Raw genomic sequence first — 23,558 nt, 5'->3', positions numbered from 1 at the left:
CAGAAGAGCATATGGTGCAAGTAACATTAGATTATAGTTTATACAAGTAGTGAGATTAGCAGTAAATGAATGTAGTTAGATGTTATTGATCAATTGTGTATTCTTAAGGACCATGTGTTGAATCCCAGTTTAGTGGTGTAAACAAAATCATAGCTTTGTTGAAGTTAACGCTATTTTGTGCTCCACGTCAACCATCCACAAAAAACATTGCATGGTACCAGGAATCCAGTTCTTATAAGAAACAACAGTTAGATTAGATTAGAGTAGCATTGGAGATTGAAGAAGCAATCCAGAAGCTACAGCTCAGAAAAAATCTACGGTAAAGACTGATCAGAAGATGGAAGGTCTCAAGAAGCCTGACCACTTCAAGACACACTGTAAACAATGCCAGAACTGGGCTTTCTTTAAGCAACAGTTTGAAGATTTTATTTCTGCCTCCGTGCTTGAAAATGCCTCAGACCAACGGAAAATAGCACTCCTGCTAAATTTGGCTGGACTGAAAGCATTGGAGCTCTTGAATTCATTTGAATTTAGTGCAGATGAGGATAAAAATACATACAGCATGGTGCTTCAAAAGTTCGATACACACTTTAAGAAACAGGTGAATGAGACCTATGAGTACTACATGTTTCAGAAAAGACTACAGTTAAGGGGAGAGTCTGTAGATTCCTTCATCACAGCTCTAAAGCTGTGAACGCAGTCCTGTAATTTTTCCTCAGCCTCTGATTCTATGCTGCGGGATCAAGTTGTGTTCGGAATAACGATGAACATTTGCGTGAGGAAATGTTAAGAAGAACGGTTTTATCGATTGAAGATGCTATTAATATGTGTACGGCCTGTGAACAGGCATTGAGCGAATAGGCTGAATTCGTGGCAAAGGAAAAGAGCCCAAAATCGGGAAACTTGGCTGACGCCATTAATGCTGTGTTGCAGCAAAGAAAACAGCGTACAACGGCAGGTAGCCATTTTGAAAGTGATGTCACAAGCGTTTTGATGTGCACACGCAGTGGACATGCTTAACAGGTCCTATAATGATTTCAGGCGGATCCAAAGTGTTCAGAGTGCAGAGAAAATATCCAACATCGTAGCAGATAGGGAGGATTGCTCATCATATTCACTTTTGGATACCTTCATGATAGAAGCTATCACTAGGATTGATTTACCTGATCAAAAGGAAAGACCAGTAAAAGCACTCTCAAAGATAATTAAAGAGTGGACTGTCTCATTAGAGATAAATAGAGGAGGGCAGCACGGTGGTGCAGTGGTTAATATTGCTGCTTCACGGCGCCAAGGTCCCAAGTTCGATCCCGGCTCTGGGTCACTGTCCGTGTGGAGTTTGCACATTCTCCCTGAGCTTGTGTGGGTTTTGCCTCCACAACCCAAACGATGTGCAGGCTAGGTGGATTGGCCATGCTAAATTGCCTTTTAATTGGAAAAAAAGAATTGGGTACTCTAAATTTATTTTTAAAAAGAAATAAATGGAGAATTAATACCATTTAAAATTGACACAGGAGCGCACACAAATATGAAAATCGCTTATTGTCACAAGTAGGCTTCAGATGAAGTTGCTGTGAAAAGCCCTTAGTCGCCACATTCCGCCGCCTGTTCGGGGAGGCTGTACAATCTTTAAAGCAAGCCATTGACAAACCACTAATAAAGCAATCCGCTTGTAGGTTCGAACATTACCATGATAACAAGATAGTCTTGTTGTTAAGAATGGGAAAATCGAGATACCCATCGACTTCAAGATGGTAGAGGGTGAGAAGTCATCATTAATTGGAGTTGATACTTGTGAAAAGTTGCAGTTCATTGAAAGGATTCACTCAACCAGTACTTCAGCTGACCAAGATGAAGAGTCCAGGGAAGACTTTGGTGTTGTAAACAACCTCTCCAAAACTACCACTGATGCTGACACATCAGAATCCAGGGCAACCACTGATGCTGAAACATCAGAACCCGAGTTAGTCCAAATAGTGGAATCTCAAGCTCGTCGAATTACCGAGATACTACCAATGTCTCACCGCAAACTACAGACCATAAAAGCCAAAACTGAAAAGGACTTGGTGCTCCAGAAGGTGAAACAATACCTAAAAGAAGGATGACCTGCTGGATGTCAATCTGTCTTTCGAGATATAAGAGATGATCTTTCTACAGTAGATGGTTTCCTGCTCAAGGGAGATAGGATAGTGATTCCTGCTATTTATGTTTAGGGATTCTGCAGCAAATTTATGAGGGTCATCAAGGCATTGAAAAGTATCATAGGAGAGCCAGACAGTTGGTCTATTGGCCGGGAATAAACAGAGATACCAACCAATGTGTTCAAGCATATACGATTTGTCAGATGCATCAGCCAGCAGAGAGCAAAGAAACCATTCAACAGGTGGAAACCGTTACCAGTCCATGGAACAAAGTGGGTGTGGATCTATTCTATTTCCAGGGACATGACTATTTGATAGTCATAGATGATTACTCCAACTTTCCAGAGGTGATGATGCTAAAAGATTCAACTGCCAGATCGGTGATAAAGGTAACAAAATCAACTTTTGCGCGCCATGGGATACCTCTCAATATTGTTTCTGACAATGGTCCGTGTTTCTCGAGTTGGGAATGGATACAGTTTGCAGAGTAGTATCATTTCAATCATGTTACTTCTATCCTCGATCTAATGGAAAAGTAGAGAAAGGAGTAGGGATAATTGAGAAGTTACTTTGCAGTGAAGATGGTCAAGACATATCGTTGGCGTTGTCAACATATCGAGCAACAACATTATCGAATGGTCTATCCCCTGCTCAAATGTCGATGGGTAGACGGCTGAGAACCACTTTACCCAGAGATCACCAGTCATGAAACTGATAATAAAGAGATAAGTGAACGAATTACAGCAACTAAAAAAAAGCAACAAGAGGCCTACAATAGACAAACCAAACCTCTGTCTGAACTTCGAGAAGGTGACTTCGTGAGAATTCAGAATCCAGAAGGAGGATGGCAAAACATTGCAAAGGTTCTGAAACAGGTAGCACCTAGATCGTACTTAGTAAAAACAGAACAGGATCACTGTTCAGGAGAAACAGATGGACATTGCTGCGTGTCAACCTCAGCTTTCGAATGTTGTATCACATGATAACATATTCAAGGACATTGCCTTTCCAGATCTTTATTTAGCGCACCCGCAGAAGATGTGGCAGAGCAATCCAATGCCTTGAACATTCCACTGAGGCGATCTATGAGAAGAAGATGACCGCCAGAGAGACTTAATTTGTGATGATTGTATAATGAAACTTTGATCATCTCAGTGATGTCACAGTTATTACGAATTAATGTACTGTGTTGTAGTGAGTCCGTGATAGTTACTAGTTAATAGAATAACAACTAAGTTCAGGGTTAAAGAAAATATCACAACCAATGATATAATAATTTGCTTTTACAAAGAAAGGGGATGTGACATTATCATAACTATCAGCATTGCACGCGTTAATGTAGTGTCGATGGTAGCCACTAGAGGGAGCTACAGTTACAACTATACAAGGCAGTGATGTTAGACCTTAGGGGAAGTGTGTATGCAGGAGTATACAGGCTAGTGAAGGTCAGAAGAGCAGATGTGCAAATAAGATTAGATTATAGTTTATACCAGTAGTGAGATTAGCAGTAGATGAGTGTAGTTAGATGTTATTGATCAATTGTGTACTCTTTTTAAAAAATAAATTTAGAGTACCCAATCATTTATTTTCCAATTAAGGGGCAATTTAGCGTGGCCAATCCATCTACCCTGCACATCTTTGGGCTGTGGGGGTGAAACCCACGCAAACACGGGAAGAATGTGCAAACACCACACAGACAGTGACCCAGGGCCAAGATTTGAACCCAGGTCCTCAGTGCCGTAGTCCTAGTGCTAACCACTGCGCCACGTGCCGCCCTCAATTGTGTATTTTTAAGGACTATGTGTCAAATCCCAGTTTAGTAGAGTAAATAAAATCATAGCTTTGCGTAAGTTAAAGCTATTTTGTGGTCTTTGTGGACACTACGCCAACCATCCTGAAATAAGCAATACAAAGAACACCACCACCTCCTCCACCAGACCCTCACATACCCACACAGGGACCCCTGTAATAGGGGAGCCTTGTAATAAGGGGACACATTTAATAGGAAGACCCCCTCACAGGGACCCCTGTAATAGGGGGCTGCCCTACAGGGACCCCCAGCCTAAAGGGACCAGCCCCACAAATTTACCTTGCAGCTCCATGTGAAATCTCACGCTTGAGTGCTTGGAATGCATGTAGTGCTTGTAATGCACTTACCTCTCTTTGATGTGGTCAATGTTTACAAATATTGGGGTTTCAACACTCAGGCCACTGATCGGTTTGTGCATTCCAATAACTCAAGTATGGAATTTCACATGCCTCTGAATCATGAAATAAACGATTCAAAGCTGCAGATGGTTTGAAGCTGCCAATCACAGATCACTACTAGAAAGTTAGGAATGGTTTGCAGGTGATGGATCTGTGGGAACCAGACGCAGGTCACATCTGCTCTCTTTCCAGGAATGGAGATGTGGAGCTGCCCTCTAGCCGCCCTGTCTTGACTGCTCTCTAGCCTTTCTTTTATTATGGGGGCGGAGTGTCTGTGGGGGGGGGGGGTCCCTTTAGGCAGGGGTTCCCTGTGGGGGTGCGCCTATTACAGGGGTCGCTGGGGGGGGGGGGGGGTCACACTATTACAGGGGCCCCTCGGGGCATCTTCCCCATACTTGGGGTTAGGGGACACCCCAGGCAATCCGGGGATGGGGGGAGCAATCGGGCAGCCCAAAAGTGGGTTTCCCTTGGAATTCCTTGTATTCCATGCCATGTGTAAATTGGCGTGGCGTGGAACATTGAATCACATCCCAGTTCGCGCTCCCAGTGGGATTGTAAACCAGTTCCAATTCAGCTCCGGCGGGAGAACACAGGGCGGCATTCTCCGTTCCCTGACGCCGATTTCGTAACCAGCGATCGGACGAAGTATTCCTATTCACGACCAAATTGGGCGCCTGTTTTCACACGCTCCGACCCCTCCAAAATGGCGTCATCGAGGAACACGGAGCATGCTGTTGGGGCGGCCTCAGGATGTTACCTGACGGCCCTCCCCTGATGCTCCGGCCCCGATGGGCCGAGTTCCTGACTGCGCAGTTGACCCATGGTCTCAGCGATCGGGGACTCGGCGTGGCGGCTACGGACTGTGTCCAGCGCCGCCAACAGTCAGGCGGGAGCCATGCTGCTGGCCGGGGGCAGCTTCGGTGAGGACTGGGGGGAGACTAGTGGAGGGTGGCCTTGGGTGGCGAGGGATGTCCGGGGGGGGGGCACTATCTGGCAGGTCGGGTCTGCGCAGAGCCGGTGCCATGTTGCACGGCGCGGCCGCGGACCCAGCAATTCTCCAGGCGTTTATATCGGGAAGGCCGGACAATTTATGTGGCGCGGCTGCTAGGCCCTCACCAGTCGAAGGATCGGTGCTGGTGCGGCGCTGAATTTTCTTTAATTTAGAATACCCAATTCATTTTTAAGGAGCAATTTAGTGCGGCAAACCACCTAGCTTGCACATTTTTGGGTTGTGGGGGCGAAACCCCACGCAAACACGGGGAGAATGTGCAAACTCCACACGGACTGTAACCCAGAGCCAGGATGTAACCTGGGACCTCGGCGCCATGAGGCAGCAGCACTAACCCACTGTGCCACCGTGCTGCCCTGGCGCTGATTTCTTTTAATGTAAAACGCCACAGATCCTCCGGACCTAGCCGGAAAATCGTAGAATCTAGCCCATAGTCTCCCAAACGGAGAATCCCCCACTCCCAAGGTCAACGGACCTTTAAATGGCTTGTCAAATTGTCCGTCCCGCCTGCGACGATTCCCACGGCCGACGGGACCACTAAATCTAACCCAGCTTCAACAACAAAGGTTTCCGTTTAATATTTTATATCAAAGTATAGAAAATGAGTAAACAAACACTAACCTCTTCTGCTCCCTGGGAGGAAGTGAAAGAAAACAAAACATGAAGTTAGATATTGCAAAATGTTTCAGTGAGATTACAATTTTTGACAAAAGATTCTCTTAATGTCTCGGGAACGCGTACCTTTCATCGTCCCGTTTCTTTTTCACTATGTCCCTCTTCCATGCAGGCATATTAGCGAAACGAGCCACTTCTTTCTCTTCCTGCACAGAAAAATGGAGACAAGGTTAATATTGTTCTTCCTTTGGTTTCAATCAAAGATGGAGGCCATTCAGCCCATCCTCCCTGTGCCGGCTCCTAGAAAGAGCTGTCCAATTGGTCACATTCTTCTTCCCTTTGCCCATCACCTTTCAAATATTTCCTTTTCAAGTCTTTGTCCAATTCCTTTTTAACAGTTACTACTGAAACTGCTTCCAACACTTTCAGCATTCCAGATCGTGACAACTCACGGTTTAAAGAAAAGTTTCATCTCCAATTTTGCCAATTTTCTTACATCCACACCTGGAGAACAGTGCTCAAGACGGTAATGGCTTGACCCAATAGTTTTGCCTGTCCTTTCAGTCTTTAGTCAAAATGGCCGCCATTTTTGGTGACAAGTCATCGAGCTGAAATGTCAACTCTGTCACTCTCTCCTCAAATGCTGCCTGACCTGCTGATCACCTGCAGTATTTTGGATTCGAAATAACATTTTCTTAACATTTCCTGCATTCCAACAGTGGCCACACTTCAAAAAGAACTTCATTGGCTGCAAGGAGACTTGGGATGTCCAGGCCCTAAATAAATGGAAATTCTTTTGTTCTTATCTGCCAAGCCCTACTATATTGAGTAGTTATACTGCACATGTGACATCTCTGAAAAGCAATTTCAGCCGCTCAGCTACGTAACCCGGTGCCGTGTAACTGGGTTTGCTGAGCCACTTTGCCTGATAAACTTAAGGGACCCACAGACAAATACTCCTTTTCTACCTTATCTAGTTCCCGTGTGCATGCCTACTTTATGGATAGTTTAGTTTCTGAAACCTAAGCTAATAAATTATGAGGAAACACTGCGAGGGAGAACACTGGAGACAACTTTCGAAGATCTACACCAAGCTGCCTCTAAACTTAATTCACCAATATCAGTAAATGCGGGCTGGTTTAGCACAGTGGGCTAAATATCTGGCTTGTAATGCACAACAAGGCCAGCAGCGCGGGTTCAATTCCCGCACCGGCCTCCCCGAACAGGTGCCGGAATGTGGCAACTAGGGGCCTTTCACAGTAACTTCATTGAAGTCTCCTTGTGACAATAATTATTATTATAATAAATGCATCAAGTTACATGACGAAATTTAGTCATATTCATTGTGTTTTCATTTCAAAAGTGTGGTATATATGAATGCTTAGCCATTATAGGGTTTTAAATGCCCTAAATAATAGAGAACTCTATCATTAATTAGGTACTTCTGAAAGATGAGAACTGGACAATAAGCCTCCATGCTGTGAGCACTGAATGACTCTGCCTCGAGTGGCAGTGATCAGACCTCGAGTGTCGCGACTTCATTTTGACAGATTAATTTTCAGTTTCCAGTAAGAAAAGCCAGGATTTCAATAATTAATGATTCCCCTGGGAATTACAGTAATGTAAAAAAAAGACACGAGTGAAGACCTTGAGCAGCTTGGCAAAGGCCACCAGACAGGCAGTGCTTTATTTCAAAATGCAAGTTACACACCATCGCTACGTCAAGTGACTGCCAATTCGCTACAAAACATCATGAATAATAAATAGATTCTTCATGCAACTTCAGCAAGACATTATATTACTGCTACTGTATAAATAGAATCATAGTTGTTGGTTAAATGAAAATTCCCCCTTTCCCCCAAAGGATGCATTTTGGTTTAAACGTATCACACACTCTCTCGTTTATGCGATATCTTGATTATAAAGAGATATTCTCATGTTTCGCAAGTTTGGAAATCGATGCCCCACTGAAGGTTGCTTAACGTGTTAGTACCAGATCTGTCATTGTTACTTAGATGTCAGCTTTGGCTCAATGGTAGCACTCCCCCCTCCAGGAGGTTGTGAGTTTAAACTCCACTCCAGGGCACCTCAGAATAAAGTCTAGGATGACACCAGTGCAGTACGGAAGGAGCACTGCTCTGTCACCTCTCGGAGGAGACGCTAAGCCAGTTGAAGGTCTAAGATTCTGCGACACTATTCGAAGGAGAGCAGAAAAGTTCTCTCAGTGTCCTGGCCAATATTTACCCCTCAATCAACAACTTTGGACTCCAGACCGGCCGATCAGCAAACTTAGTTTGGGTCCCTCGATTTATCTTAGTCTAATAGAACTTGAACGTAGTGACACCCTCGATTTCTGAATAAATAAAAATCATTCTTTGCTCATCTTACTTTTTGTTTGTTGCATAATATTGACTATATTGATAGGAAATAGAGCAGCAGAGACAAAAGATTGAACACATTGTCCTATTACACCTATATTGTTGTCCTGACAAAGGAAGACTAGAGATAGGTTATAACTCTAGGACTATATGGCAAATCCATGCTAAAAGATTGAGAAGTCCATGCATTACTCCTAGGGAAAAGTATAATCATTCACAGTTGTCCTGGAGACTCCTACATGGAGCTCCATATTATGGCACCAGGAATCCGCTCAAGACAGTGGAGAACACCAGCTCACGCCTAAAAGAAGTTACGATACTTCCGCGTAGATATGAGTCGGGAGACCTATAGAAAAAAGAAATTGTTGGGATTATTAGGGAACACCGATTTGCTTCTCCAAATAGAACGTGATGTAGATAGAACATTAGATAGAATGTTGTTGTTCATTGCGAGGGGAGTAAAATGCAAAAGTAGGGAGGTTATGCTTCAGTTGTACAAGGCATTAGTGAGACCCCATCTGGAGTACTGTGCACAGTATTGGTCTCCTTATTTAAGGAAGGATGTAAATGCATTGGAAATAGTTCAGAGAAGGTTTACTGGGCTAATACCTGGAATCGGAGGGTTGTTTTATGAGGAAAGACTGAACAGACTAGATTTGTATCCACTGGAGTTTAGAAAAGTAGGAAGTGACTTGATTTAGAAATGGCAAATGGAGTTTAATCCAGACAAATGTGAGTTAATGCATTTTGGTAGGTCTAACACAGAGGGGAAATATACAGTAAATGGCAAAACTCTTACGAATATAGAAAGTCAGAGAGATCTGGGCGTGCAGGTCCACAGATTGTTGAAAGTGGCAACAAGTGGACAGGGTAGTCAAGAAAGCATAACGGAATGCTTACCTTCATTGGACGGAGCATCGAGTATAAAACCTGGCAAGTCATGCTACAGTTGTATAGAACATTGGTAAGGCCACACTTGGAATATTGCGCACAATTCTGGTCGCCACACTACCAGAAGGATGTGGAACATTTGGAGAGGGTGAGTGGAGGTTTACCAGGATGTTGCCCGGTCTGGAGGGTGTTAGCTATGTGGAGAGGCTGAATAGACTCGGACTATTTTCATTAGAACGACGGAGGTTGAGGGGCAACCTGATAGAGGTCTACAAGATCATGAGGGGCATGAATAGAGTGGATGGGCAGGCACTTTTTCCCAGGATGTAGAGATGCCGGCGTTGGACTGGGGTGAGCACAGTAAGAAGTCTTACAACACCAGGTTAAAGTCCAACAGGTTTGTTTCAAACACAAGCTTTCGGAGCACTGCTCCTTCCTCATTCACCTGAGGAAGGAGCAGTGCTCCGAAAGCTTGTGTTTGAAACAAACCTGTTGGACTTTAACCTGGTGTTGTAAGACTTCTTACTTTTTCCCAGGGTGGAGGAGTCAGTCACCAGGGGGCATAGGTTTAAGGTCCGTGGGGCAGAGTTTAGAGGAGATGTGCGAGGCAGGTTTTTTTACACAGAGGGTGGTGAGTGCCTGGAACGCGCTGCCAGGGGAGGCTGTGGAAGCAGATACATTAACGGCATTCAAAAGGCATCTCAACGAACACATGTATAGGATGGGTACAGAGAGATACGGCACAAGAAAGTGCTGAGGGTTTTGGCCAAGGGTGGTATCATGACCTGTACAGGCTGGAGGGCCGAAGGGCCTGTTGCTGTGCTGTATTGTTCTTTGAAACATGTAAGGTCCTGAGGGGTATTGACAGGGTGGATATGGAGAGGATGCATTGTCTTGTGGGAGAATCTAGAACTAGAGGTCACTGTTTAAAAATAAGGGGTCACATTTAAGATGGAGATAAGGAGAATATTTGTCTCCGAGAGGATTGTGAGTTTTTGAATTCCCTCCTTCAAAGGGCGGCAAACGTAGAGGCTTCGAATATTTTTGAGGCAGAGGTAGATAAGATTCTTCGTAAGCCGGGGGTGAAAAGTTATCGGGATAGGCAGGAATGTGGAGTTGAGGTTACAATCAGGTCATTCCTGCCCCTAATTTGTATGTTCATAGTCTTTAGTGGAAACCATTGGCAAGTGTTTTCTGCAGCCAATGTAGCCCGACACAATTTCTGGTCACATAAGCAAATTATTCGGCTTTCTTGTCATTTCTCACATCAAAGTCTCAAATATCAAACAAGCCCAGGGTCGGATAGGATCTGAACCATGTTGAGCTGTTTGGGCATCATTTTTCCCCTGAAGTGCTCGGTAAGGCATTACTTTCATCTTGTCCACTGTGTGACCTTTTCAATTGGAAGTACTACTTCATAAGGTCTACTTTTTCCCACATTTGCTCTGTTAAGTGGTTCCGTTGTGTTCTTTGTATTGTTCTTCAGGATGGTGAAAGTTGTAGTGTTGACAAAGAACAGCGAGCAGTGTTTAAAAAACAAAGCTAATTTATTACACTACACTTCATTAGATTCAAACATTTGCTAAGGAATTAGATAAGTAAAGAAGACACTACACTTCTACAATATTAAACTATGCTAAACTATTTCACAGCTACTCAATCTGGCTCCCTTCCACTCTCTCTTGTCTCTCTCCCAGAAGTCAAGGAGGCATGTGATATTTATATGGTTGCTCTATCGCACCATCTAGTGACTGGAGTAGTAACATTTCATTAACCTTTTATGTTCCTTACAATATCCACATATTGTGACAGGTTCTGCTCCAGCTGCTCTCCCCTTTCTGTGGGCAGTTCTGCTGGGGAAGTCCTTTCCCCTTCCATGTGCGTTCCATGACTAGCCTTCGCTGTAGATAGTCCCTTTTTGTTTCTATATGCCAGAACCTGGGAATGGTATATGAGGAAAGATTGACTATCTTGCGTCTTTCCCCACCAGAAATGAGAAGACAAAGATGGGATATGCCACGAGTGTTTAAAATGATGAGCAACTTGGATCCAATAAGGCATTTCCGCTCTCGTGTAGAATTTAAGTGCAAAGGATCATGTTCACAAATGAAGGCTAGCAAAAAAAAAGAGGAAATGCAGGAGGATCTTGTTTTGACAACAAGGTGGCAAGAATGTGGAACAATTTTCCATTACTGTTCACGAAACAAGAAACAACAGATTTCAAGGAGCAACGGCTCAGATTCTTATCAACAATTGGTATTCAGGGTACTGGTCAGACAGATCATTCTTTATCAATCACTACACTAGGCAGTTTAAAAATGGTTTTCTTATCACTTGAGTTTCCTGCAAACGCAAGATTGCCAAACAAGATGGCCACCAAAATCAGTCTGTATTGAGTTGTTCTCTGCTTTAATTTACCTGGATGGCTTGGATGTGTAATACGGAACAAAGAACAACAAGCTTTGTAAACGAACAAAACTAATTTATGAACACTACTAAATAAGATTTGTACGTATTCCTAAAGTATAAGGCTACTGAATTAAACTATGCTGTCTCTAACTACAGAGTCTCACATACACAACTGATCTCTCTCATTCCTAACCATCTTCTGCCCCTTCCACCCAGAATCCCATAAATCACATGATATATTGGGATGACGGTTCTGTGGTTCCCTCTCGTGGTAAGAAGCATTATCATTAACTTGTTAACTTTTACATCCCAGTCAACATACATATCATGGCATGTGCGTGGTCGATGGTCAGCGCATGTGCAAAAACCCAATGATGTCACTCTGCTGCGTCCAGTCTGCTAGAAAGGAACAAAATGCCAGGGTGACAGTTTAATTGACAGACACATCGGCCTGTGGGTAGGCTGTTGGGGGTAGGGGAAGAGAGCCAATGGGCAGGAGGCAGGGGTACTATCCAAGTTCGGCCTCAGTTACTAAGTTGTCCCAAACCAGGATTTTTTTTTTGAAGCGCTGAGGTAGTTGGTCTCGTCCAGAGATCACCCAGGAGAACTTGGCCGAAAATGTGTTTGTGTGTGTGTGTGTGTGTGTGTGTGTGTACTACCACCTTCCACCAGCCCCCATTAACTGGTTAGTTTGAAGCTCTCAGATGAACTTCACTCTGGGATGGACGGTAGTGCAGGCAGGCCCAGGGAGGGGACAGGGCAGAGAAGGACGGAGGTAGGCAGAGGCTTCTCCACAAAGAGGGTGAGGAGAGGAGGACCATTCCAGTTTCCTGCCCTTCGCTTCCCTAAAGAGGCCAAGTAAAAGCGCAGCCATGTTGCCCCGTGGTTATTTATGGCCGCTGCCAGCTCTGTCACTCGCAGGGACATAACAGAGGAAAACACTAACGCTCCACGGGCACATCATGAGCAACAAATGTAGCCTTTTCTTATTCACTGCCAGAGCTCACCGTGCACAATTCAAACATAACCAGTTCCATAAACAGCAGTTGCTAAATACCAGCTCCAAGAGGCAGTGAACAGTTCTCTAATCATGCTGGCCTTGGATAAGCACACTGACAGATGTGGTAAATCACAAAGTATGGGTTTGATTCTAATAGGGCTGATGGGACAATAGGTGCAGTCAACAAATCCCATTGCATTTCACGTTAGTAATATGGTGCCTATTTTTGAAAGTTGGTTCTTGGGATGGGAGGGTGACCAGAACCTACTGCCCATCCCTAATTGCCCCGAAGAGGTGTCAGTGAGCCACGGTACCATGGTGGTTAGCACAATTGCTTCACAGCTCCAGGGTCCCAGGTTCGATTCCCGGCTTGGTTCACTGTCTGTGTGGAGCCTGCACATTCTCCCCGTCTGTGCGTGGGCTTCCTCCGGGTGCTCCGGTTTCCTCTCACAATCCAAAGATGTGCAGGTTAGGTGGATTGGCCATGCTAAATTGCCCTTAGTGTCCAAAATTTCCCTTAGTGTTGGGTGGGGTTACTGGGTTATGGGGATAGGGTGGAGGTGTGGGCTTGGGTCGGGTGCTCTTTCAAAGAGCCGTGCAGACTCGATGGGCCAAATGGCCTCCTTCTGCATTGTAAATTCTATGACTCTATGACCTGCAACTGATTAGCTTTCAAAGAGCAGTTAAGAATCAACCATTCAATCAACGGAGTCACACTTAGGCCAGACCGGGTCAGGATGGTAGTGAACTGGATGGAATTTTGCTGCCATTTTGTAGGTTCATTAATAAGGCATTTCGTTCCAGAATTCTGAATTAATTGAATTTAAATTCCAAGCGCTGGGTCCTGGAATTTAAACCCATATCTCCGGAGTATTAGTCCAGGCTTCTGGATTGTCAGTCCAGTAATATTAGCACCGCATCCCATTCTCCATACATGCATACAACCATGGAGGGCGGCGGGGTAGAGCACAGTGGTTAGCACTATTGTTTCACAAGTCCAGAGTCCCAGGTTCGATTCCCGGCTTTTTGAAAGGAGTGTAGTGTGATTCTGTGGCAGAGCAGTAGCAATTTAACTGGTGACCTGATCAATGTTTATTCCTTAACCGTTATCACTGGAATAGATTATCTCTAATTCCCACACCGTCATGTATAAATGACATTACAAGTGATCAAACCATTCATTTTAAAGGAACGCACTGAGAGCGCGAAAGGTGCTATACAGATGCAAGTCTTTCTTTTTTTTCACAATCTGTAATATCAGGGATTCTCACACATTTGCTTCATCTTCCAGTGGAGGTGACCAACCATAGGTCATAGAACATAGAACAGTACAGCACAGAACAGGCCCTTCGGCCCTCGATGTTGTGCCGAGCAATGATCACCCTACTCAAACCCACGTATCCACCCTATACCCGTAACCCAACAACCCCCCCCAACCTTACTTTTTAGGACACTACGGGCAATTTAGCCTGGCCAATCCACCTAACCCGCACATCTTTGGACTGTGGGAGGAAACCGGAGCACCCGGAGGAAACCCACGCACACACAGGGAGGACGTGCAGACTCCGCACAGACAGTGACCCAGCCGGGAACCGAACCTGGGTCAAAGGGAACTCTTCTACTCTGCGGCCATTAAAGCAGCTGAGGAAAAATGGCAGGGTGCCAAACTTCTGGGAGCGGTGGTCTGGCAGCGGATGGGTGGCAAAGCTGAGCTGCCCTCCCACCGAAAAGGGACACAGACCCTGTCTCAATTTACAAGGTCAGAGGTTACTCACCTAGTCAGGGGTGGGCAGCCCGCACCAGGGTTGCAGCAATCCCACACCAGCTCCACTCAGGGAACCCTGAGGCCCTTCCTGGACGGAGCAAGTAGTAAATAATTTGTTCTTCGGATCCTGAGGGAGTCATTAGACATTTAAGTAAAGGTAAGCAAACCCCTGTGGGATCGGCTTAGAATATTCTGCAGCTTTGCCAATGGCCTCTGTGGAATTTGTGTTGGCTTGCAGCTGGAGAGAGCTGTATTGAGGCCTTACAAGGACATAATGGACACGGTTTCCATGGTACTGTGAGAACTGTCCCAGACGCGCAGTCTTAAGATCATAATCTTGATGTAAGAGGGATGGACAGAAGTCTCACCTGCACCACCGCACTCACGAATCCCGGGTAGAATTTAGGGTGGATTAGGCCAAGTTGGGTTTCCACCACAATGAATGAAAAGGAAAATCGCTTATTGTCACAAGTAGGCTTCAATGAAGTTACTGTGAAAAGCCCCTAGTCGCCACATTCCGCCGCCTGTTCGGGGAGGCTGGTACGGGAATTGAACCGTGCTGCTGGTCTGCCTTGCCAAGTTCCACTAGGAGGCAGGAAATGTGTTCTTTGGCCACCCTCTCTGACCCCCGAACTTCCAGATCCCGGGCCTTACCAATCATTATCACTTTGGAAGCAGCTGCGCACAGATGCAACGGGGCGTATTGTTTTTGTCAACAATGACTGAACGTTGGAGGAGCTAAACCAATTATTCAAGAAAAACACTGGGTGGCAGCAATGGCACTAGAAATATCCTCAAACTGCGTGGGTTAGGAAGAGGAACAAATTTAGCTCAATGCTACTCATAACAGGCATCTGGTGACCCGAGCGGAAAAGGTGTAGGCGGGGACATTGGACAACACCGGTTCAAATCAACTTACGATTTACTAATGTCATAGCAACCGACACATGACCAACCCTCATGTTTGAGGAATGGTCATTTGGGTGGGACTGGGCAGAATTTAACCAATGCAACAACAATGGTCCATGGCAACAAGCTTCAAAGGCTTTATCCTTTTACTGTTTGGAATGGACTCAAACCTTAGTGCCTGTAGTATATAACCCACATTATAAGACACATAGGAAAACAGAGCAGGCGTGGCCAATACAGCTCTTTGAGCCTCCCTCCAGCATTCACATATGATCATGGCTGATTTTCAACCTCAACTCTGCCTTCTGACCTGCTGCCATATCCAAAGCCCTAACTCACAACATTGGGCTTTGTAAGGCTCCAAAGTAATCTGTACTGCACCATTGGTAGAGGCTTAGATCGCTAGAATGCATCAGGCCAAAAGGAGTTTGTGCCAAGTGTGTGTCAGGAGAAAAATCCAGAAGTGAAGCAAAGTATTTGGATCAATTTTGCATTTCAGGTACACTTTGAAAGATACCTTACTTTATATTCCATGATGACCCCTTGGGCAGTTTTTGTGTTTAAAAAGCAAAATCTATCAACCAGAATATATAAAACTGAACATGCTTTAGAAGAGATGAAGGTTAAACAGACTTCAAAAGAATTGGAAACAGATTCTCCGACCCCCCCCCCGCCGGGTCGGAGAATCCCCGGGAGGCGGGGTGGGATTCACGCCGGTTTTCGGCGGGGCGGGGATCACGCCGCACTGGTCGGGGGCCGTTGGCAGCGGTTCCCCCCTGGCAATTGTTCAGGCCCCAATGGGACGAGCGGCCGTCGGTTTCTGGCCAGTCCCGCTGGCGTGGATTGGACACGGTCCCACACGGCGGGGCCTGGCTGGGAGGCCGGCTGGTGCGGTCGTCGGGAGGGCACGGGGGTTCCGGCCTTGGGGGAGCCCCCACGGTGGCCTGGCCCGCGATCGGGGCCCACCGATCTGCGGGCGGGCCTGTGCCATGGGGGCACTCTTTCTCTCCGCACCGGTCTCTGTAGGGCTCCGCCATGGCCGGCGCGGAGAAGACACCCCCCCCTGTGCATGCGCTAGAATACGCCAGCCGATCTGCGCATGCGCAGATCCACACCGGCGGTTTTGCGCATGCGCTAACTCGCACCGGCCCTTCGCCGCCAGATGGCACGGCGCCAACCCCTCCGGCACCGGCGTAGCTCCCGGAATTGTGGAGGATTCCACAACTTCCAATCGGCCCGACGCCGAGTGGTTCGCACCGCTTTTTACGCCGGCATCGGGCCATCGCGGGGATTTGGGAGAATCCCGCTGCATGAATTCCACTTAAAACCAAAGCAAACATAGGGCAGCACAGTGGCACAGTGGTTAGCATTGCTGCCTACGGCGCTGAGGACCCGGGTTCGATCCCGGCTCTGGGTCACTGTCCGTGTGGAGTTTGCACATTCTCCCCGTGTCTGCGTGGGTTTCACCCCCACAACCCAAAGATGTGCAGGGTAGGTGGATTGGCCACGCTAAATTGCCCCTTAATTGGAAAAATGAATTGGGTACTCTAAATTTATTTTTAAAAAACCAGAGCAATCATGCAGCCAAATTATGATTTGAAAATTAAGCACTTGGGCTTAGCTGTGTCTTCGATGAGAGCAGACACCATTACAAACTTGCAAGAAGGTAATATTCAAAACAGACCCCGATTGCCAACACAGTCGCATTCCATTTCATTGCTCTCCTGATGATGCTCATTTAACCTAAACATGTTTTACAAATCTTCAGTAACCGGTAAGTTGGGAATGGGCTGTTCATTGTGAGGATGAAACAAGGAGTAAAAATCGGAGGCGGGTAAATGCGGGTGAACTCTTGACCCTTTAGAGGCTGACCCCCTTATTTTCTGTTGCTAATAATAGCATTAATTGCTCCTTTTTCTCTTTTTTATTGTGTTTTTTTGTCCTCACTTTTCTCCATTCCCTCGCCTGGAGGCATAGGCTATAATACAGGGAGAAAATCACCGTCTCATAACTTGCCCAAGTGGCTCGCGTGTGACAATAGATGCGGGGGTTTGGCAGGTAAATGAAGTACATGCTGGACAAGAGTAACCTCATATCCCGCCCAACCCTTCCAGAGCTGAGCCACTGGGAGAGACTATTTGCTCTTTTAACAATTATTTTCACACCAATACCACTTCTTTATTCCTTTAACTTGAGATGTAATTGTCAGCATTCATCATCCACAGGTATGTTTCACTTACCCTGGGCAGGTTGCAAAGCCAGTCGAAGACTGCCATGTTAAGAAACTTACAGTCTGAATCAAAGGAATTTTTCCCTCTCTGCACAACATAAGGTCAGTTCTCTACCCAGAAGGCCTTCCTCGTATATCGACAAATGAGTGCATTAGTATAAGGTCAGTACTGCATCAGAAAAATACAATACCTTCCGTCTAAAGCAAACTACAACAAATATGTGAACCAAATCAAAGTTTCTGGAAAAATGTGTGGGTTGCTATTTAATCAGAAAAAAACTATTAAATTGGTGCCAGTGGAAGGTCCAAGCTATACCTTCAGCCCATCATGTAATTAGACATTACTTCCGTCGTTTAAGATGGGGAACTTCTGCTTTGCAAGATTACGTGATGGAAATTTGCACAAATTGTGATTACTTCTTAATGTCGGAATATTTTAATACAGCTGGAGCTTCAAACCTATCAGTGAACAGCACAAGAGAACCAAACTAACTGCTGTCAGTTGAATATTAAGAGCAATGGTTACATATTTCAAAACAAAACTATGGCCAGGTTCTTAGACTGATTCATGGCCCTCTACCTGCAAAGGAGGGGGGGCGGAGGGGAATGAGTTGTCACTTCACTCCCATCGTACAAGAATACCGTACTAGATGTTAGCCAAGCATTCAGAAGCCACCGCTCTCAAGCACTTTCTGTAGCTTTTGGTTAGATAGATAGGGCCGGATTCTCCGGCCGTTCCTGCTGGTACGATCTTCCTGCCCCAGCGGGGGCAGAGGGTGCAAACAACAGGAAACCCCGTCGGCAATGGTGGGACTGGCAGATCCCACCTCCAGCCAATGGCAGGCTGTCTCCGCCATTGCTATTCACACCACTGGTGGGGAGTAGGAAATCCTGCCCACACATACCAATCTTGCGACAAGAAGCAATTAGTCTTACTCTTTAATGCGACAGGAATAAGTAACTGCACGTTAGATTGGGGCTCTGTGGTGGTACAATCCAACTGTCGGCAAAAGACGAAAGCACATCCAGAGCTCAGCAGATCCACCGTTTGTCTTCATAAGGAGCAAATGATTAAGGAAGAGGGGAAAATAACTGGAATAGTGATGGACTAGAGACCCTGGAGTGGTGGTTGCCAAAGAAATTCACACCAAACCATGCACAAGTTGTATTTTCCGACCGAGACTGGGTTCTCTCAGTAAACCAATGAGAAGTTTTACTCTCTTACTGATAATGAGTTTAAACTTGGATATCCTGGGGTCAGGTGCTTGGCTTCTTGGCTCACTGCCAACTTTAAACACACATTCCAATTGATGTCAGTGATTGGAGATAAACTCACAAGATTATTTTTTTACTCAGCAGATAAACTAAATACACTTTGCAAGTTACAATATTTGTTCTTGCGTATCTCTATGCAAGCAGTTTAATCTACTACAAATAAATCAATATTTGAAAATGATGTGCCCCAAAGTGTCTGATTATCCAGTTCAGTCTTGTCCCGAAATAACCAAGTGCATACTGGTTTGGAGTTCATCTGCTACCACTTACAATACCACCTCCTCTCATCTGTCGCTTGAAAAGCAGTTATCTCCCCTTGGACACCAAAGAGGCATTAGCTTCATAATCTAAAAAATACCCATTCATCAGTTTAAATAACAAATAACTCTGCTTCTTTCTCCTTCCAGAATGAAAAACTTCGGTCAATGTATCGACAGATCTCTTGGTTGCAGAATTCTCCAAGTTCGGAGATGAGTTGAATCGATTCTTTTCTAATTTTGCTCCTTCGCCTCTCCTCGTCCACTGTATTGTCACTGACTGGGAAACTGGTGGAGTTACTCGTGAGTGACTCCTGTCGGGATAATTCCACAGGCTCCGACTCTGTTTGCTCATCCTGGACTGCGGCGTTGTGCTGGTGGACCTCAACTCGGTCACCAAAGAACTCCTGCTTAATATCCTCGAATCCATCGGCCCAATCTCGTTTCCCAGACTCAATCTCTTCCATGACGACTTTGTGGAATTTTCGGATCAGTTCCCAACTGTGGCTTCCCAGGCGGTCAAACATCTCGTAGCAAAGGATGTGTCGGAATTTCCGCTCGGCGCGAGCCATGTTCATTTCCAATAATTGGAAGTAGCCAAGCATGAAAAGGTCAAGGCTCAGGCTACTGTAATCGACAGGAGTGCCATTGACATGAGGAAGAAAGTGTTCAGGCCAGTACATCTCCTGATGCCGACTCAATCGTCTGATTTGCCGAGTTGGGACCTGGGAGATAATGGTCCTCCAGTGGCCTAACAGCTTGCCAACCACTTGCCTCTGCTTCATGAAGAAAAGAAGGCGATCATCATCGCTTCTCTCTCTCATCATTTCGGACTGTAATTCCGACGAATTATACAACAGCCCATCAGCGTGATGTATGTCTTTGAAGTCCTCAGCTAAAGCACCTGAAAGACTGGACGCCATTTGCTTTTGTCTGAAAGATTCGGTAAATGTCCATTTCCTCCAGTGTTCAAGGAAGAGGAACACGATCCGTTCCTTCCTTGTGTCTATGTACTGCTGCACGCAGCTGAGGTCTGTCTGGACTGGCAGACTTCTGGTCATGAGGTCTGGACTAAATAAAGTCTCACTGTCTAGACTTAAACATTGGTCTGCATCATTCTTGTCTGATGAACCAGAATACATTAATGGTGCATGCGAAGGCATGATTAATGGTTCTTCCACCATCATTGGCCTATGATTGCCTGGATACTGTTGTTGTACTCTGTGTTCAACACCTCGAGTTTCATTGATACAAAAGTTATAAGGTTCTTCCAAAATGGTTCCTGTACCATGAGGTACAACAGGCAACGATCTCTTCCTTTTATAAACTCTATGCTGCATGTCATCAGTCATTTTTGATTGCAGTTGCAACTCGTAGTTTGCTTTTATGTTTTTGACTGACACACCACATTGCAGGATTTCTTTCTGGACATCCTCCCTAGTCGAACTGAATGACTGAGACCTTCCTATGTTAGTTTCCTTAGCTGGAGCAACCTTCATTGGCTCAGCCGCCGGGCCCCTGAATTGCTCATGGGAAGTCACTGTGTCCAGAATGTCTATCTGCTTCCCGCCAAGAGTGGCTAAAAGGATAGCCATGCCCTTCAATAGGGTCGAAATCTTGTTGCACCAGGCAGGTAGGTCATCCGCCTGTCCGTGGACCTGTTTCGGGTTCACAGTAAAATGGTCAGGGGCCAAAGCCGCAGACACGGGCAAGAGTTGCTGAAGCTCAAGCTCGAGCTGCTCCAGCTCCGACTCCACTTCCTGCACTTTGTGCATGACTTGGAGGTTTTCGATCTGCTTTTCTATCCGGATGATATCGCCTTCTGTCATAAGTTCTCCAAATGGTCCCAGAATAGCATTGTGGGCATGGGAGTACCTCCACCCCTCAGGTTGGCAATAGCTACTGTCGTAAAACTGCCTCAGGAGAAAGCACAGGGCAAAAATATCTCTCTGAGCAAAGACCCAATATTCTCTTCTATCTATACGTTTTCAATCCTTCACAGGTTAGTGGTGCAATGGGATTATATACTAGCCATCTCTTCCTTGTTTCCATGTTTAGCTGTGCATGGTCTAATTTAAGTGAATTTAGCTTAAATACAACTTTCTGTTGGCTACAACTCAATTAGTCATTCGTCATTCCAATTGATTGTTTGTTACAGGTAATGCAATCAAAGACGCTTTTTGGCCTTTGAGCTAATCTTCTATCAAAAGATGTTTCTATCAGAAGAAAGAAATTGGTACCCAATCAGTAACGAATAAGGAAATATGACTTTCCAATAAAAACATTCATTGCACCACTCATCCTGTTAAAGCATTTAAAGTCGAAGTACCCATTTTGTATGTCTACATGGATGAGCAAGCACACTGCATTTTTCTCTTGAAATGTTAGCATGCTAAAATTTAGTGTGCAGCAAACATATTGCATTAGGATCTTAGTTTACGTTATGTACATAGTTGATGCTCGCAGGGAAATACATTCCTACAATGCATTATAAAAGTAGTCCCATACATTGGGGTGGATTCTAACTTTGCATCCACTTCAGATCAATACTATTTGGCCATGTGAGCTTTAGGGTTGTGTCAGTAGACAACATGGTAGCTATTCCAAAGGGAATCATTCGTTAATCCTCTCGGCCTCAACCACCAAGAATCCTCCATGAAAAAGTTATAATGCTTGATAACCCGGGCTTCGGGTGTGCACCATGGAGTAAGTGGTCACACACAAGGCAGCTCCTGCCCAAGGTTACAGAAAAGAGCTCTTTTCTAATCAATACGGGATGGAATTTTGATGAAAAGGCGTAGGTGAATGTTGGAGGAGTACTTTCCCCCAGGAATGGTATGTTTCTTGGTTACCAGACCCGCAGAAACAGTGAAAGATTTGGCTGAACCTGCAGCAAAGACAAAAGCCTCTTCCAGCATGCAGGCGGGGGAAGGGCGAGCTTAAAGGCCTCAAGCTGACTTGAGGGCCTTTATGAAAGCTGAATTCTAGCAGCAGAGGAAACAACTGTAAAAAGATCTCACCAAGGCCATTGAAGAAGTGGTGACGGCTGACTTCCGGTGACGGCGGGCGGGAGGCAGCCGCGTGTTGGAGGGCTCCCGTTCGGGAACGGCATTGTCGGGGATTGATGCCCAGTCCTAGGGGCAGCGAAGGCGGTGAAGGCCAGGAGAAAGCACAAGGAAGGGATATGTCGAGGTCCAGTAAGAAAACGGCTGTGAAAACAGCTGAAAGTTCGTCGGGGAGTAGAAAGGTCACCGTGGGGTCACCAAGGAAAATGGAGGCTGGAACACCAGGGGAGGCCGCATTGCTTACGGCTGAAGAAATAACTAAGGTAATGGCTGCGGAATTCGAAAGGCAGTTTACAAAATACATGGAGACAATGAGGAAGGAGATGAGGGAGGTTTTGAGTGTGCTGATGGAGGAGGCGATTTCCCCGGTGACAACGGCGTTGGTGAGCGCAGTGGCGGAGGTGCGGGCGCAAGGGGAGGTGCTGAAGGAAGTGGGGGAGACATTATTGCAGCATGGTGATCAACCTACCTCGATGGGGAAGGAGATGCGGAAGGTGATGGAGGTTAGCAAGGAACTGCGAGGAAAAATGGAAGACCTGGAAAACAGATGCAGGCGACAGAATTTGAGGATTGTGGGGCTGCCCGAAGGAGTTGAAGGGCCGAGGCCGACTGAGTATTTTGCTGCGATGCTGGCGAAACTATTGGGGAAGGGGGAGGATCCCTCCCGATATGAACTGGATCGGGCTCATCGGTCGTGGAGGCCTGTACCAAAGGCGAGTGAGCCGCCAAGGGTAGTGACTCTGTGCTTCCGTAGGTACAGTGTGAAGGAGAAGGTCCTGTGCTGGGCCAAGCAGAAGCAGGTGGTGCAGTGGGCTGGAGCTGGTATACGTGTATACCAGGACTTTACGGTGGAGCTGGGGAGGAGGCGGGCTGCCTTCAACCGGGTGAAGAGGGCACTGTACATTAGCAAGGTGCAGTGCGGCATTGTATATCCAGCAAAGCTGAGGGTGACTTACAAGTTCAAGGACTTTTATTTTGGAACGGCGGAGGCAGCGGAGGAGTTTGAGAAGGCAGAAGGACTGTGACAGCTGAGAAATTGAGAAATGGCCATGTGCCGACGTAACCTCATGACTGTATTTTCTTTTTCTTTTTTGTTTGTTTGTTTCACTGCGTGCAGGTGTATGGGCTAAAGGAGCCGGTGTTGTATATATTTTGACAAGGGAAGTGATGGGACTTTCACTCAAAGTGAGGGCTCTTTGGGATGTAGGTGGATATGCGGGGTTTGTGTGCTAAAAGGGGATTTTTGGACTTTCCTAGGGTCGGACAAGGGGGAAAGGGATCCGGGAGAGGGCTTCCATACTGGCTAGTGGACTCTATGGTGACCATGGGCGGTCCCAAACTCCTTTTTTCTTTTTCTCCTTTGTTTTTTGCTGCCACCGTGGGAGGGTTTGTTTTATTGGATGCATATA

The 23,558-nt window shown here is 45.9% G+C and overlaps 2 protein-coding genes across 4 annotated transcripts in view; both read right to left on the bottom strand.

The window, feature by feature from the left end:
- The window catches only part of espn (espin), a 194,402-nt gene that overhangs the window by 8,569 nt on the left and 162,275 nt on the right, over positions 1-23,558 (bottom strand). For 2 of the 3 annotated variants that reach the window (XM_038773448.1, XM_038773449.1), the window contains 2 exons: positions 6,097-6,176; positions 5,977-5,988 (listed from right to left, as the gene is read on the bottom strand). In XM_038773448.1, coding sequence (XP_038629376.1) covers positions 5,977-5,988; positions 6,097-6,176 — 92 coding nt within the window. Of the gene's footprint in view, positions 1-5,976; positions 5,989-6,096; positions 6,177-7,623; positions 8,695-23,558 lie in introns of those variants that run through there. The other variant, XM_038773450.1, reaches the window with a different exon arrangement.
- LOC119950745 (espin-like protein) lies at positions 16,895-21,845 on the bottom strand. The gene has a single exon (XM_038773451.1). The coding sequence runs from the start codon at positions 20,911-20,913 to the stop codon at positions 19,198-19,200; it is 1,716 nt and encodes a 571-aa protein (XP_038629379.1). The 5' UTR covers positions 20,914-21,845; the 3' UTR covers positions 16,895-19,197.

This window comes from Scyliorhinus canicula, chromosome 16 (genome assembly GCF_902713615.1).
Source record: "Scyliorhinus canicula chromosome 16, sScyCan1.1, whole genome shotgun sequence".
Classification (NCBI taxonomy): Eukaryota; Metazoa; Chordata; class Chondrichthyes; order Carcharhiniformes; family Scyliorhinidae; genus Scyliorhinus; species Scyliorhinus canicula.
The sequence above is the reverse complement of the archived record's forward strand: the minus strand, read 5'-3'. Positions and strand labels throughout refer to the sequence as shown.

Excerpts from the sequence above, each read along its gene's own strand:
- LOC119950745 (XM_038773451.1), bottom strand. The coding sequence starts at position 20,913 with ATGACAGAAGGCGATATCATCCGGATAGAAAAGCAGATCGAAAACCTC.